Source organism: Arachis ipaensis, chromosome B02 (assembly GCF_000816755.2).
Source record: "Arachis ipaensis cultivar K30076 chromosome B02, Araip1.1, whole genome shotgun sequence".
Taxonomy (NCBI): Eukaryota; Viridiplantae; Streptophyta; class Magnoliopsida; order Fabales; family Fabaceae; genus Arachis; species Arachis ipaensis.
In genome coordinates, this window is record NC_029786.2 from 105,164,562 (window position 1) to 105,181,030 (window position 16,469).

The 16,469-nt window shown below is 36.4% G+C and overlaps 3 protein-coding genes across 5 annotated transcripts; all 3 read right to left on the reverse strand.

Annotated features, from left to right (window-relative positions):
- On the reverse strand, positions 2,136–5,045 carry LOC107626226 (putative disease resistance protein At3g14460). 3 transcript variants are annotated; one of them, XR_002358134.1, is made up of 6 exons: positions 4,043–5,045; positions 3,764–3,842; positions 3,183–3,246; positions 2,941–3,069; positions 2,457–2,684; positions 2,136–2,329 (listed from the first exon to the last, which is right to left on the reverse strand). XR_002358134.1 is itself a non-coding variant. In XM_021116547.1 (2 exons), exon 1 carries the CDS (start codon positions 4,902–4,904, stop codon positions 4,050–4,052), a length of 855 nt encoding a protein of 284 aa, XP_020972206.1. In that variant the 5' UTR covers positions 4,905–5,045; the 3' UTR covers positions 3,371–3,842; positions 4,043–4,049. The 3 variants fall into 3 exon arrangements, 1 of the variants encoding a protein (XP_020972206.1); XR_001617500.2 differs by having other exon boundaries at positions 2,941–3,081; XM_021116547.1 differs by lacking the exons at positions 2,136–2,329; positions 2,457–2,684; positions 2,941–3,069; positions 3,183–3,246 and having other exon boundaries at positions 3,371–3,842.
- LOC110269090 (putative disease resistance RPP13-like protein 1) lies at positions 5,409–6,812 on the reverse strand. The gene has a single exon (XM_021116546.1). The coding sequence runs from the start codon at positions 6,788–6,790 to the stop codon at positions 5,426–5,428; it is 1,365 nt and encodes a 454-aa protein (XP_020972205.1). The 5' UTR covers positions 6,791–6,812; the 3' UTR covers positions 5,409–5,425.
- Positions 8,758–14,869, reverse strand: LOC107627979 (anaphase-promoting complex subunit 4). Its single transcript, XM_021116545.1, is given in 16 exon segments — positions 8,758–8,853; positions 8,856–8,957; positions 9,124–9,276; positions 9,376–9,649; positions 10,102–10,206; positions 10,804–10,902; positions 10,976–11,058; positions 11,339–11,518; positions 11,997–12,071; positions 12,167–12,267; positions 12,343–12,503; positions 12,740–12,891; positions 13,333–13,413; positions 13,578–13,817; positions 14,296–14,379; positions 14,481–14,869. Coding segments are annotated over 16 exon segments (2,259 nt in total). The 5' UTR covers positions 14,754–14,869.

The window sequence follows — 16,469 nt, forward strand, 5'->3', positions numbered from 1 at the left end:
CTCCAAACTTCTTAGGAGTGACCAACACTTTCCAGTTAACTAGATTCAGGCCTCTACCATCAGTTTGACCCTTCCATAGAAAGTTTCGCATCATGGATTCTATCTTATTAGTTACCCCTTTAGGGAAGAGAGATACTTGCATGCGATAAGTAGGAATCGCAGTCACTACCGAGTTGAGCAAACAGAGTCTGCCTGCCTTATTAAGCAATCTTCCTTTCCAGCTGGCTAGCCTTCCCCGAATCTTGTCCAAAACATCGTTGAAAGTTGCGCGTGTCACCCGAGAGTGATTAAGGTTCACCCCTAAATACTTGCCCAAGTTCTGAACGAATCCGATGGAGGAGACTCCAGTGAAAATCTCTTTTCTTGTCGTTGAAACATTCCTGGAGCATAATCATAATATAATATATTAGAACAATATAATATAGATAAAATATTAATGATTGACTTATAAAATAAACTAAACATGTGCTAAGTGGCAATTATTTTAGTTAGTTAGGATAAGTACTTTTATTTTTTTAAAAATATTTTTACAGGAGTTCTGTTACATGTTAAAAATTAAACTAAAAATGTAAAAGGTCTAAAAATATTTTATTAATTAAGGACAGCCTACTCTTAGAGATAGAAAATTGATAATACGAAATTACGAATCTACTTTATTTCTGGGATGATTTCGCTCACACTTATTTTTATTTTTTTATTTATAAAATAAAACTACCTGCAAATAAAATAATAATTTGATAGATAATAAAACATTGATTATAAAGAGCTCTTGTCTCGTCTATATAAAAACCACACCTACTAGCTGCCCACCTCTTTGCTTCTTTCAACTGTACTCTTCTAATTTAAATAAGAAATGCACGTTACTACATTCTATTATAGAGCTGACTAATATTTTAGTAATATACTTGTAAGATATATATTCAGACTTGAGTATTAATTTGAACTTTTACCAAGAACATGTCCAGCAACGTTGAATGGATGAGAATTCCTTTACCCTTCCGTGACAAATTGAATGCTTGCATTACCATATCTATGAATTTCAATCTCTCCCTTTGTGGTCGAGAACCTTGCAAGAAATTGATCCAAAAAAAAAAAAAAAAACTCTGCATTTCAGACAGGGACAAGTATAATTAGATGGAGACAAGGAACAAGCAGGAGGCACCATAGAAAATTAAAATAATAAATGACATTAACACATAATAGAGAAATTGACTTCATGAGCTTTTTTAGAAGAACTTCTTATAAACAATTCTTTTTTGGCTCACATTTTTTAACACACTTTTCTTTTCTTTTCAAGCAGCCTCACTCATTCCTTCGTTTTTTTTAACCTTGCAATATTTTGGTGCATGAATTATGAGTGTAGGGCATGAGTTCGAAAGGAAGAACCAAAGAAACATTAGAAGACAGAAATGAGGTATGCACCAGGGAGGGGATGAAGAGTTTTTATAGCTGAAAAGCATGCTTTAATATATCTTGGCAGTGCTATTTTTGCTGCATAATTTTACAGGTCAGAGGCAAGAGATTGCTACATATATGACTACACATAAACCTGAAAAATATTTCAGAAATATTTTAACATGTGCTAAAAGATAGTCCACTGATATATCGTCAGAATTTAGGACCAATTTTAACTTTTAGTGAGAACGTGTTCAGCAAATTATAATTAAGGTTCCGTTGTATTGTCATTGCTATGTCTCCCTTGTTGGCTTATACAAAAATCTTTTCCTCCTTCACTTTTCTGAGATCAAATTAGTAATTCATGAAGCAGGAAATAAAAAGGTATTCTTGTGGCAGGAAAGAAGAACATAACATGCAAGAAAAAATAGCACGTTAAAAATGAAATAGCTCAGAATTATCATTATATAAATTTCTGCAATATTTTCTATATATATAAAAGTATTATGCAACTATTGGTTAGTGCTTTACTTGATCTAATAACTAAGCTAGCACTTGTTTTTCAAAAGTTTCAATATAATTATTTAAGTTGCTGATACAAGCAGACTTGAGAAGGGGATGATAAATCAATCACTAGGACTAGTAAAACATCTGCAAAACTATGCACATGTTCTTAAGTGATGAAATGTTTACTTCTAAGAAACAATTTGACATTTAACAATCTGTTACTGCACCTGTATCGAAAAGTATTTAATTGACTAAAATGCTCAAACAATGATTCAAGAAATAAAAAATTCTCATGGAGCCTAACAAGCTGCATTTACACAGAACTCTGCTCTTTCATTTCCAACTTGGGATGATAAAGATCGTCTTGAGTTCCCGTATGAGTTTTAGCCTCAAAGCGCATAATTTCCCCCATGGTGGATTTCATCATCTTAACAGAACAAAAGAATAATCAGTCTAGATAAATTGAAGCCTCTAATAAGAATAATATTATTTAAATTTGGGCTGAATTTCATTTAGATTATCAAATTGATGTAAGTTCTAACTAATTCACTGACCTTTTCCACCAAATTGAGCAGAGGATTTTTATTGACGAAGACTCGAAGAGTCAGATCAAAGAAGTAGGAGATGTTCTATTCCAAGACAATTAAGCTAGCTGGGGTACAACCAAACATTAAATTGCTACTGGTTTTTCTTTGATACACAGTCTAGCAGTCCCCATCGCAGATTCAACAGTTTCAAGGAAGAAATCATACTGCTTTCAGGGTCTTTGTGAGGTCCAATACCTGTAAAGAAAGGAAAATTCGTAACTGTCAAGTTTACTATAAGAAGCATAATAAGATAGTACCATAATGCTAAAAAGAATGTCAGAAAGTTGAACATTTTGTTTTATGAAAGATGAAACCACCAAGCAACCAATGGAGCTATAATTGTGTATATATACATATATTTGATCAATTTAATTTTTCAGTACAGCATAGGAACTGAAGTTTTGCATGCTATGACTTCTAAACTAGAGATGAGAAATTCTACTGCAATTACCAATCTAAAATGGATGAAATGTGTGTTGTGCCAAGCACTCACAGGATGCTTGAAACCACAACATCCTTGCACTGGTTTTCATGGAATGCTTGCATTACCATACCTATGAATTTCTTGCAACATTAAACTCTGCATTTCAGACTTGGACAAGTATAATTAGATGGAGACAAGGAAAAAGTAGGAGGAATTATAGAAAAATTCAAATAATAAATATCAGAGCTTGAACAAATGTCAAAACTTACTTCAGTGCACGGTGCACCCCAATTACCACCTTGCCTCAGCTGTGTATTGATATTCACGCTTCAGCTAAATGGAAACCAACATAAAAGACGTATCAGAGATTGAAGCACAGTGTGATACTAACATTCGGTTTTTTCTTCTTTTATTTTTTTCATAACCNAAAACAACCGCAAGAATGTTAGGTAGATCAATTTGGATTGAAGATGATAAAAGTGAGATTAGCAACACATAATAGAATTTGATGAGGTCAAATGAGGAGGACCCATTGCAAGAGTATGCGGGAAAAAAAATTGTCAAATTGAATTAAAAATTGGAGAACCTTCAAAATCTATACTTTCATCTCTTCAGGAACCTCGGTTTTTAGTCAATGTGGATTAAAGATGAAAAATTCAGATAAGCAACACATAAGAGAATTCTAGGAGATTTAAAAATAAAAATTAAAACTCTATGAACCCAAATCTGACAGAAATAGAAAAGTGAAATTGAATGGCATAACTAAAGTATGTTCTGTTTTGGTAATTCGAAAATTGGTATGAGTTTGCAAATCAAAGAGAATAATATATTTTATAAAGTACGAACACACCTCCTCCATAACCTATTAATAGACAGAATCCGTGAAGAAATGGTGGAAAATCAGAATGAACGAAACGGATCCTCCTAGTCTGCAATCAACCATAGAAATTGTGAGTGAAACGGTAGCTAAGGTATAGATAAATGGCTCAGATCAAAGAATGAAAAAATTAAGGGGGAAAAATTGGGTTGGCATATTCACAAGGGAATGAGAAAGTTTGGTGCAAAGAATTAGCATTGTAATTGGAGGGCGTGCAGTGAGTTTAGGTAAGATGAGAGCAAAAACAATTACCTGTGTCCTAAGTTTCAAACTGAATCCGTGGATCATTCATCTCTTCCAGCTTACGCCTCAAAGGACATTCTCCCTCAAATCTGAGTTTTGGTATGGAGGCAGGCAGGTTTTCTTGTGTGATATTCTCCAGCTTTGGATAGTCTTCAATTGCTAATGTTTGAAGGGAGGTGAGATGCTGAAGGCCCTTGCAGTCTAGCGTCTCCAGATTTGCAAAGTCATACAGTTGTAGAGACTGAAGGGAAGCAGGAAGGCAGCCCTCTCTTGGGAACGACTTAACTTCATTCCACTCTATAAGGAAAAGATGGATAAGGCCTTCAGTCTGCAAACCGTTTGATGTTATCCACCTCTCTAGTTTCTGGCAATCATAGATCCTAAGAGTTGTCAAGCTTGATGGCAGGCAGTCCTCTCCAAAAGGTTCCATTTCTTGGCATTTCTCTACACACAGCTCCTCTAGGTGGGGCGCAGCCAGCCTTAGCGCTGGCATGGATACTAAACCGGGGCACTCTGAGATTTGTAAGACACGGAGACTTGGAAGGGCCCCCAATGCAAATGACGTCAGTGAATCACACTTGTACACAAGTATCTCCATTAGCGACTTGTGTTGCAGTTGCTCTGAGAATGTTAATTTTGGACACATAGCGATTTGCAGATATTGTAATGAATCAGGCAAATAATCTCCTGAAATTGGTATTGCCGACCAACAATTCACGATTCTCAAAGTTTGGAGATACGGCGATTGGACGTGGGCAGGCACTCCAATACGGACTTGGCTAGCTGCGTCTCCATAGAAGTCACCGTACCCGTTACAAGTAATTGGCGAAGCTTGGGAGCTCTCGGCAGTGAACATGCGAGCTCTTCGCATCCACCAATGACAAGTTCCTCCAGAGCTGGAAGGTAAGCTGGCAGATCTCCGGTTAACACCGGACAGTCTACTATCAAAAGCCTTTCAAGCTTAGGAAAACAATCAAACTCATCAGGAACATGCCACTCTCGCCACCGGTGCATTTCATAGTAACTGTCCCAGTGAAGGGAGCTCACAACAGTTTTTACAACGAACCACACTCAATTTTGTAATATTGGAGCAGCAAGAAAGGCCTAGGCCTAACCAATTGGGGAATATTTCACCCCTATAACCATCAATTAACAACTCTTTCAAGTTCCGGTGAGGTTGTAACTTGTCAAGTATATCTCTTTCACTTTCAACAATCAACATTATCACCATCGCCATGTGGAAGCCATTTCAATTTTAAAATGTTGATGTGCTTCTTGTTGCCCATCTTTGCCTCGGAAGCTTCTCCGCTATTGTTGACATTCTCCAAGTTGGAAATGCAGAATGAGCCATGAAGATTGTCAAGTGTTCCTAATTCTTTTATCCCATTCTCCTCATGCTTTCCGACAATGTTTTAACTTACTCATTCTCTTTGGCATCTCTTTCAAACACGAAGCTCCTTCAATATCAAGGTGGCGCAAGTTCACAAGATCTTGCATGTTGCTGGGAAGCTTCTCTAATTTATAACATCTCTTCAACTTCAAGGTTTGGAGATTGTATAATTTACACAATGACTCAGGCAATCTCACAACAGGTGTAAAAGTGAGATCTAAATAACGCAAATGGATTAATTCTCCTATGGAATCAGGTAATGATAGAATATTAAAGCCTTTAAATGATAAAACTCTTAGGCATCTCAATTGCAGCAGCAACAGCAAATCACTTTCACCACAGATTGAACGAAAATGACATTGTAGAAATGTTCTCATATGCATTGCTCCATTATAAGCCTCTCCAATTATTCTTGAGACTAGATCGCCAAGATTTTCAGTATATGACAAATGACGAGTTTTGCTGAAAATCTTTTGTGGGATTCCAATTTCTTTGACTTTGAAATGGAATTCCCCAGCGAAAGATGTTGCTAGATCATGCATGAGATCATGCATTACGAATAAGTTAATATCAGTACTAGACGGTTGAAAAAATGATCTTGCAACTAATTCATCAAAATACGCACAACCAATATTTTCTAATGTGTTGTTTCCCATTGGTTGTAAAAGATCTTCAGCCATCCATAGCAACATTAATTCATCTTTGCCAAATTGATGATCCTCAGGATATAATGAGCAATAAACAAAGCACCGCTTTAAATGTGAAGGGAGGTAGTGATAACTAACTCTTAATGCAGGAACAATCTTACTATCATCTTCTGAAAGTTCCCAAATTTCACTTTCTAATATATTCTCCCAATCTCCTTCATTATACTTATTGCGCAATAAACCCCCCAGTGTCTTCACAGCCAAAGGTAACCCCTTACTTTTTTTAACAATTTTTCTACCAATTTGTTCTAGAGTTGTATATTGTGTAGAATTAGTAGAAAGAGATGAATGTTTCAAAAACATTGACCAGCAATCATTGGGAGACAATATGTGTAGTGAGTAATGTCGATTAGTAGTTGACACTACAGAATCAACATTTTTATTACGAGAAGTTAAAAGAATTTTACTTCCTTTATTCCCACACAAAAAAGACTTTAAAAAATTGTCCCACAAATTTTGCTGATTGTCCCAAACATCATCCAAGACAATTAAGAATGTCTTGTCTGTTAACTTTTCCTTCAATTCAGTTTGAAGTGAATTCAAGTTAACCATATTACAAGGAGAAGAGGTTATGTCCTCTATTATAGCCTTTGTAACATTAACAGGATCAAATTTTGTAGCAACACACACCCATGCTTTAATGGCAAACTTTTCCTTCATTCTGGCATCATTGTAAACCCACTGAGCCAAAGTAGTTTTTCCGATTCCACCAATGCCTTCTATAGAGATCACAGACAGTTTATCATTGCAAGTATTATCTAACAACCACTCAACTATGGCCTCCTTGTCACTGTCCCTGCCATAAATATCAGAAGATTCAACCAGAGATGACTGAATTCTCCATGATATGTCCTCTAGATCTTCAGCAAATCTCTTGTTTCAGACCAAGAACATCTTTCTCCTCAACGATAGACTCTAGTTTATCAACTATGTCTTGCATGTTATCTACTACCTCCATCTCATCATCATCGATATATTCGACCATTGAATTAACAGCAGAGTGACACTGGGAAGAAAAGTTACCTGGATCCCTTTGGGTGGGGGTGGCAGTGGCAGCTTTAGTGGAGAGTTCATCCAGAAGATCATCAGCCAAATAGAGAGCATCTTGGAGATCAACAAGCCATTTCTTCACTTCTTGGTCTCTGATCTGCTTCTGCTCAGCATCATCGAGCACAGGTCGAGTGGCACGGAGACTCTTCCGCAGCTTTTGAAGCAACTTCTGGTCAGCTAACTTCCTTGCATTTGGGGTTGAGTTGATATCAAGTGAAGAGAGCTTGTTCAAAACAGCATCAGCAAAGGAAGATAGATAAGCTCTACCCTGAAGTTTTGCAGCCATGGTTGATGCTCAAGTTTAGGAGATGATGAGATCACAAGAAAGAAAGATTGGAAAGTTATGAGAAAAGTTGTTGTAGCAAGATTGCTACAAGGTAGCTGATCTTCTCAACGCTCAAGCACAAGGGATTTCAAGTGTCTGCAGTTTGCAGTGTACTAACAAGGTTCTTTGCTGGGTATTATATATTTGTGCAATGCTGAAAGATGTATAGTAATTAATTGATTAATAACGTTCTATTGTTTTCTCCATGATGTTTTCACATGTTGTCCTTTCATTTGTTTAACACTTCGTTAAGGATCTTGTGTTTGATGATAGATTACATAAACAAAGTGTAGAACTTTTAACTTTTTATTTTCTTTTATTCTGAACGAATATTTTTAATTTATCAGGTAAAGAGTTACATATTCTTTTTCATATACACGTTACGTAAATAGCATGTCAAAATAAGAATAGTTTGAAAAATGAATCATACTCCTTTTGTCGAAAATTTTAATGTCAAGTGCAATGCAAAAATGCAGTAGTGTTGTCAATAGGCATGCACATGCTTCCTTCTTCATCACGCGACTCCATCACAGAATATACTATAATACTATTGTTTCTTTTATTCCTCAGTCCTCACAAAACGGAAGATGTTCCCTTCACATATTCAACTATTTGTTCAATGCTTCTTGACATTGATGCTCTCATATATATATATATAAATTTTACTGCACGCGTATCACTGCTCTTTTAATTTGGGTGGAAACTCAGATGCAGTCGACTTCACGTGAAGTTGATAGGTGAGAGCATTAGATTAAAATTTAGTCAAATTAGTCAAATCATCTAACGCTCTCAAATATCAACTTCACGTGAAGTCGACAGCACGAGTTTTCACCTTCTTTCTTTAATATTGGTTTTGTTCATCCCTAAAAAAAGGAGAAAAGAGAAACTCAGTTTTCATAATCACAAAGCACCAGGAAAAAAAACATTTATTTTCGAGCTTTAAGTTTAACACATTATCTATTTTAAATATCTCATATCATCTAATAAAATTATCAATTTTAAAATCTCATAAGTTGAGTAAAAATTCACGTACAATAGTCTTCATGTAAAATTGATATTTAAAAACTTAGATAATTTGACAAATTGACTAAATCATCGTTTAATGATTCTCAACTATTAATTGTATATAAAATAGAAATGACTTTAAAATTTTAAATTACATTAATAAATATATTAAGATGTGACACATAGTACGGTAGTACCATACTTGGACAGTTGTACTTCATCCTGAGAATGAGAATTCAATTAGATATTATTCTGCATCTGAGACTTCATCCTCATCTTCCTCCAAAATGTAGACCAGGGCACGCTTTCTCGCAGCAAATACACAAGCCACGCCTCTTGATGCTGCCAGAGAAGAGAGTACTCACCACTAACTGCCAAGGGAGCAGTTACAGAATGCGGAATGGTGCGGGCTTTCTCGTCCCCTATGTTCAAGTGGGCCACAGAATCCTAGGTGCACACAATTACAAAAAAGGGTTGGTGGAATTTGGAAGTTAGAAGAAACTAAAAGTTGAGAGCAACTCATGGTACTTTCATTATATACACGTATTTGTTAGTACAGAGATCATTAATTTACGTTATCAATCGTGAAGACAATGGGCATGGTGTGACTTACCTTCAGTTCTTGCAATGTCCAGTTGTCTGTACAAGCAGATCTTGATATAGAGACATATGGTAGATCACTTGCGTGCATAATCATCATACAGCCATCTACAGCGCTTTCTGATCTCTTTGTAGCTCTGTTTAGTAGCATGACAATTTGACTATCCTGTTTCAAACATCACATTTAGATTAAAAAGTCTGGAAAAAATAAAAGAAACCGAGTATAGAAAGTTGTATGAAATATTTATAATTTTATCGTTGTTACCTTATACAAAGACAGATCCACACATTGATATCTGTCAAATTAGAGAACTGAGATGAAATTCAAATACAAATACAAATATAACATAAAAAGCCCCAACAACTGGGACTGACGTATTGAAGATTAGATAAATACCTCATAATATGATACTGAAGTGGGAATTCTCATGGATGAAGGTGCTTTTGATAGAGAAGGAAGAGGACACAACGGCAGAAAATCCTCGCATAATATTTTTCTTGAGACCGTAATAAAAGGCATTTCAAAAGCCTCTCTGAAGCTGTAATAGTCACAATGAGAATCTATAAAATCCACCGAAATAATTGGAACTGTGAAGAATATTTATGGATTAGAGGACATGACTTGCTTCTCTGCAGAGAAATTATTGACATTTATTTTTTTTTTATTTTTAAGTGAAGGCAATTTCTAAACAAGAAGCTGCACCTTCCTCACTAGTGCTATTTTCAGGTGCCATCCATTCAAGCTCAGCATGTAAATTGGATCAAACAATGATACTCAAATGGCAATTCTCCACGTCATACAACTAAGAATAAATTCACAATGGTTTCATTCTGGTGGAAGCATAATTAAACAGAGAAAGAAAGCAGATAGTTTTGTTCACATTTTCTCAGCATTTTTGTTATCTTGTTCACCACATCATCAAAGAATGAAAACAAGAAGAGGGCAAAGCAACTTATCCAAACTGGTGGCTTGAACGGAAGAAGATAATACCTTATTTCCATCTGCTGGAATTCTTTTGCCAATGTTCTTCTTAGATATTCAGTGTCAGAAAATCCTCCAAACTGAACTAATTCCCGAATTCTTTGCATTGTTTCCCTGGAAAGTTTTATTCTATTAAATCTAAAATGCAACTAACATCAGGAAGTCATGTCAACTTAAACTATTATAAAAACAAGGACACTCAAGACCATCTAATATCTTACTATTTACATTGCTCACTGAAAACACTGAAAAATACTATCAGACAAAGGCATTTCTCCTCACTTTATTATAGTTTATGTGGTGCTCAGCTTTCAGCTTTGACTTATTAAATTTAATTTCATTTTTTCTGACCAGAAATGACAAAAAGATTGGCAAGCTTCCGTTCATTTGCAAAGCTCTTTCGCATGTCAAATGACATTATTTATTTACTAAGAGGGGGGGAGGGGGGGTTGTAGGAAGGGCTGAAAATCATTCTTCTCGAAAAAAATAATGTTCTTGTAACAGAAATTTTCTTTAAAACATATACAATTTCAAGAAAAATTTCAATTGCCAAGTATCAATTACATTCAAAGTCCCATAATAAGTTAATAACTGTACAAGCCATAGTTGAGCCAAAATGATAAATAAATATGTAATATCACGCACAGTGGAAATTTACATCTAATAGATTTGAAAAAAAAACCCCGAGTATGGGGTAGATAACAAACTTACACATCAATTTCGATATCATAGTCTGCATCTGATATTTCCAGCAATTGTTTAACTGGATCTTGTTCATATAAAAACTTCAGGAATATAACAATAAGTTCGCTGCCAACACCAAAAGAAAAATCAGATAAATAACATCTTTAAGCCCAAAGCATTGATGAATAGTTAGACAAACCTGTTATATGGTAGAAGCTGGTCACTTGGTTCTGACATGAGCAATTTTATACATTTAAAGAGCCAGTTGAAGAAATTTGCATACTGGCAAAATAAATGTTAGCAGCCCATTAAAAACAAAATCAACAGACAAAATAGGCTTTTAAAATGGTGTACCATGTGTTGATTTTTGCCATTCATTTTATACTCTAGTGGGTCACATACTGCAATTTATCATTCTATTAATACACTCTGGTCATAGGAATATTCATATCTCATTATTGCAAATCTCATTGAAGTATGTAACTTATCAAAATTACAGAATACTATTTCCAAATAGTAAAGTAGACCTACTATGATCCATTTCAAACATAAAAAGGCACACCTGCTGCAAGACAGATGAAAGAACCCTCATAAATCGTTCAACTTGAACAAGTAGCATACCAGCCTTTTCTGTTGCGTTGTTAACAAGTGACTCATCCAAGCCAATGCCATGATAACGTGCACGCCATCTTGAAAGCCCTCTTAGTTCTCCCATTCTGAATCCAATGACTTCCGCAGCAGGCTTACAAAAATATTTATTGATTCAATTTCATATATAGTAGCTTGCACTGAAATTGAATGACTATTTTGAGTAGATTAAAACAGCAATTAACTTCTAATATCATGTCATCAATGGGAAAACCAACCATCCTAGAACTTCAATCAACTAGGCAACTAGGCATGGTTTACATTTGACATCTTGACAATTGATACAATAAATTACCATACACCAGTTGATAATTGGTCCTACGATTGTAACCTCCACCATTGATATTAAAGTAGGTGAATTTTTCTTTTACTTATTTTAACTTTAAAACAAAATAAAAGAAAAATAAATACTAAGGTTCCTTTGGGATATTAAAACTGGAACTTCATGCATTTTTATGAAAGATTTTTGTTTATTTATTTGGGAAGATATTGAACTCCACCTGCTTCAACTAGTAACACATTTTTATGCAATCAGTAAATATTGCAGCACAAGGAAGAGTACAATAGTATACCTGGAGGTGGTCCAAGACAATACTTTGGAGTTCTTTGCCAGCACCACAGATAACCTTCGAAATGCGCTTGACACCCTGTAAAGCAATAAACATGCTGAATGAAAACAGCATTCATAAACTACTCAGTAATAAACGAACACGTGACAAGCTATATAAGGTTGTCTGTATACCACTTCACTAAGAGTGTTAACAAGGAATTGATGAACTGGTGGACTAGTCCTTGCACCACCCAAAAGACTCAGAAACTCCTCTTGAGGAGAGGAATCAATTCCTAATTATGAGTGATTTGAACAAATTAGTTACAAGATATGATCCAAATGAATTCTATTATTGTTAATTCAGTTACCATGATCTATAATCAGAGTAGACAAAGAGCTGAACTTCTCCTGAAATGTGTGCATCGCATCAGACCATTGCCTACACATGACTGATAATGATGTTCGGACAACCTCAGTCAAATCCTCAATGCTAGAAGCCTGTTGAGCTACTTGATGAAGCTCATTTTTCCTACACAAAGGAAGAGGGAAACACATTGAGAAAATATGAAGCAGAATGTATATCCAACAAAAAGCAAACCTAGAAAGCATGGTACTATCATTTTCATTTGTGTTTGTCTCAGAACAGGTCTACATTAACAAATAAAAGAATGTGATAGAAATTAAAGACCATATCATAATGAATTAGATTACACATCTTAACTTATCTCATGTTTTAGTAGAATATGCATTACTCAGAAAATTTACCTGTCACAGAATATAGATGTTTTAAGTGCTAGGCAATGCAGGCCATGCTCATTGTGCCCAGCCAAGTGAACATCCTTCAATTCATCACCAACCACAACAAGGTCTCCTGAGCACATGACTATCAATCTACAAAGATCTTTTGATAAGGCCACCTAATGATATTAACAACATTAGCTTCCACAAGTATATTATAAGAGTACTAAGAAACTTATGCAAGTTATTGTTTCAACTTCTTTCTTGACTGATTTATTCATGCATTGATTTTGTTGAACATGGATTCTCTCCTTCACCTGATTTTTCCTAAGAGGTACACTTGGTAGCATTTGGTCCAATACTTCATTACTCCTCTAGTGATATTTTGAACAAATACCAAGATAGATTATCTTCCTGGATATAACTTATTGTACCACTTAAGGTTATTTCAAACTGCTCCTTTAAGTTGATCATAATCATTCACATGCTTATGTTTATATATCATACTAGTCGATCTCCAGCATCCAAGCATTGTTTTGCATTTTCATGCTTATGTCCCCAATAAATGGGAGAGTGGGACCTCAAATGAAGTAGAGTGATCAAACAGAAGAAGAATCTACCTTGTGTATAGAAGCATTTAAAAGTTTGTAAGTAGTTTCTGCACCCTCGCGGGAAAGTGGAAAAGTAAGATCATATATGTTCTGAAACATCCAAAGGCAAGAGAAGTGTTTAACAATAAGATCATGTATGTTTCATCTCATCAACTTGACAAGCACAAAGATTAGAGTGCCATCTTCTATCATGCCATAATAGTAATTGGAGAAAAGAAAAAAAATGACAGCTTCTCAGGTAGACAATAACTTACAATTTTCGATATAGGGAATATACCAAATATGCTAAAACAAATATTTCCGTCTTTATCACCACTGCATAGAATGTTGAAACGCTGGAGAGAAGAATTTGATAACTCCTGAAATGATTCTTCACCATCATCCATGAAGCCGTTATCTCCTGATACTAGTCCAGGCATCCGAGGAGCTTTTGGAGCAGGAGGAAAGAAACGCGAGGTTCTATCTTCGTATTTTGAAGTGTGACTGCAGTCGTCCTAGAAGGCAAACTGGAATGTGAAGATTAAAATAGTAGAAAGGAAAATGAAGACACAGCCAGTCAATATTATGCAATCTAAATCCCAAGAGAGAGCACAGAAACACAAACGCAGAACAATAGAAATGGGAATTTTCTCTAAGTAAATTGTGTACGCTTGACAAAAAGAGTATTGATTCAGATCTAATACTGCATAATGTGTGAATCTATTTAAGATGCATAGCCAGTAATTCATTTTTCTAGCTTTATTACAAATGTTCAGTAATCAAGGGGAGATAGGACAAAGACAAACAATAATTCAAAAAAATGTAATTGTTGCTTTGTTGATTTATCATTGTTTCCCAGCTTCCTTTTCTTTATTCCAATTTCCAAGTATGGTTGGCCTGAATATAATATACGAGATTTTCTGTTTAGCGTGTACCAGACTTGCTCAACTTTGAATAAAATCAAACTCAACAGCTATTAAATAAGAAACATACCCTAACTAGGTGATTGTCCTCCTCCCAGTTGAGACATATAATAGCAGAACAATGCGATTTTAAGCTTCTTAACAACTTTCCATTCTACTTTGCAGAAAAAGGAAAAAAAATCAGATAATTTTTTTTGGCATAAAAATATTAAGTAAAATGAACTATGAACCGCATCAGAAGAAAAGAAGCATGACTTCAACATCATGGAGTGACAAAGTTCCATCGTCAAGTCCAACAGCTATGGCTTTGCCGTCAGGACGCCAACAGAGGGAGGTTATGGACTTTCCCGGGGAAATGGTCCAAAGGCGCTGCCAATTGAAACGGTGGAGCAAGATCTTGGAGTCGTGGGTAACCATGGCGAGGAGGTCCTTCTCGGGATTCCACTCCGCCATTGTAACGTGAGAAGGGAGGGGTTTATCGAACTGGAGCTGAAAGGGAACCACGCGACATGACTCCTCCGTTTCCATTTCTGCTGGAAGAGGAAGTAAAGTGAAACAAAACCCTAAAGCGATGCGTTCAGAAGAATGAGTGAGAATGAAAGATTGAACTACTGAGTCTGATTGGCAGAGAAACTGAGAGAGCCGCTAAATTCAAACAAACTCTACCAAGGGCTGGGGCGGTTTTTCTTTTTGTCGCCGCTTATAGTAAAGTCCTTCTCCTTTTTTAAGAAGGATAAAGCGATTTCTGATGAAAATGAAGTAAATGTACAAGTAGGGATGGCAAAATTTTCGAACCAGCCCATGAAGTAAATCCTTCAGAAAACAGATATTGTGGGTAGAACGGTTTAATGGGCCATAGAGCTATCTGAGTTCAACTTTAGGTACGAAACTCGGACAGCAATTAAAGCCCAATGTCTCACCGACTTCGTGGCAGAATATGCAGGAGATCAAGAGGAAGCCTCCACTACATGGGAGCTATATGTGGATGGATCCTCCGACTTTAGCGGTGCAGGCATAATATTAGTAAACCAAGAGGGAACCCAAATAGAAGTCTCTCTCAAATTTGAATTCCCAGCTTCTAACAATCAGGCAAAATATGAAGCCTTGATTGCAGGGTTAAAGCTGGTCGAGGAAGTCGGTGCGACAAAAGTAGTCGTGTTCAGGGACTCTCAGGTGGTGACCTCCCAAATAAATTGAGAGTATCAGGCTAAAGACCCCAACATGAAGAGGTACTTAGACAAAATCTTAGAGCATCTTAGGCGTTTTGCAGAGACCGAGGTCAAACACATAACTCGGGATCTTAACAGCAGAGCAGACGCCCTCTACAAACTAGCAAGTACCAAGACAGGAGGGAATAATAGAATCCTGGTCCAAGAAACTCTCCAAGAACCCTCAGTTACAAAAACAGAGGACAGACAAAACGCCCTTGAGGTATCCGGATTGGACCTCGGATGGATGAACCCACTAATCGAATACATGAAATTCGACATCCTACCCAAAAAGGAAAAAGAAGTCAAGAAAATTCGGAGGGAAGTACAAAACTACACTTTGGTAAAAAAAAAAAAATATCCTCTATAAAAGAGGGATATCCACACCATTGTTAAAGTGCGTCCCGACCTCAAGGACAACAGAAGTCATAGAAGATGTCCATAATGGTATCTGTGGGAACCATCTCGGAGCAAGGTCATTGGCTAGAAAATTCATACGAGCCGGGTTCTACTGGCCGACCTTGCAGAAAGATGCCACCGAATTCGTAAAGAAGTGTCAGCCATGCCAAATGCATGCAAACTTCCATGTCGCTCCCCCCGAAGATCTCATTAGCATAACTTCTCCAAGGCCTTTTGCAAAATGGGGATTGGACCTATTGGGACCCTTTCCCCAAGCGCCTAGACAAGTAAAATATCTAATAGTAAGAGTAGACTACTTCACGAAATAGATTGAAGCAGAGCCATTAGCCACCATCATAGCCCAAAGAAGTCGGAGGTTCCTCTACAAGAACATTATCACAAGGTATGGAGTCCCTCACTCCATTACTACTGATAATGGGACTCAGTTCATCGATTCTACCTTCAGAAACCTAGTAGCCAGTATGAAGATCAAGCATCAATTCACCTCGGTAGAGCACCCGCAAGCAAACGGGCAAGCTGAAGCAGCTGACAAAGTCATACTGGCTGGGTTGAAGAAAATGTTGCAAGATGCAAAGGGAGTATGAGCTGAAGAACTCCCTCAAGTACTATGGACTTA

Excerpts from the sequence above, each read along its gene's own strand:
- LOC107626226 (XM_021116547.1), bottom strand. The coding sequence starts at position 4,904 with ATGCGAAGAGCTCGCATGTTCACTGCCGAGAGCTCCCAAGCTTCGCCA.
- LOC110269090 (XM_021116546.1), bottom strand. The coding sequence starts at position 6,790 with ATGAAGGAAAAGTTTGCCATTAAAGCATGGGTGTGTGTTGCTACAAAA.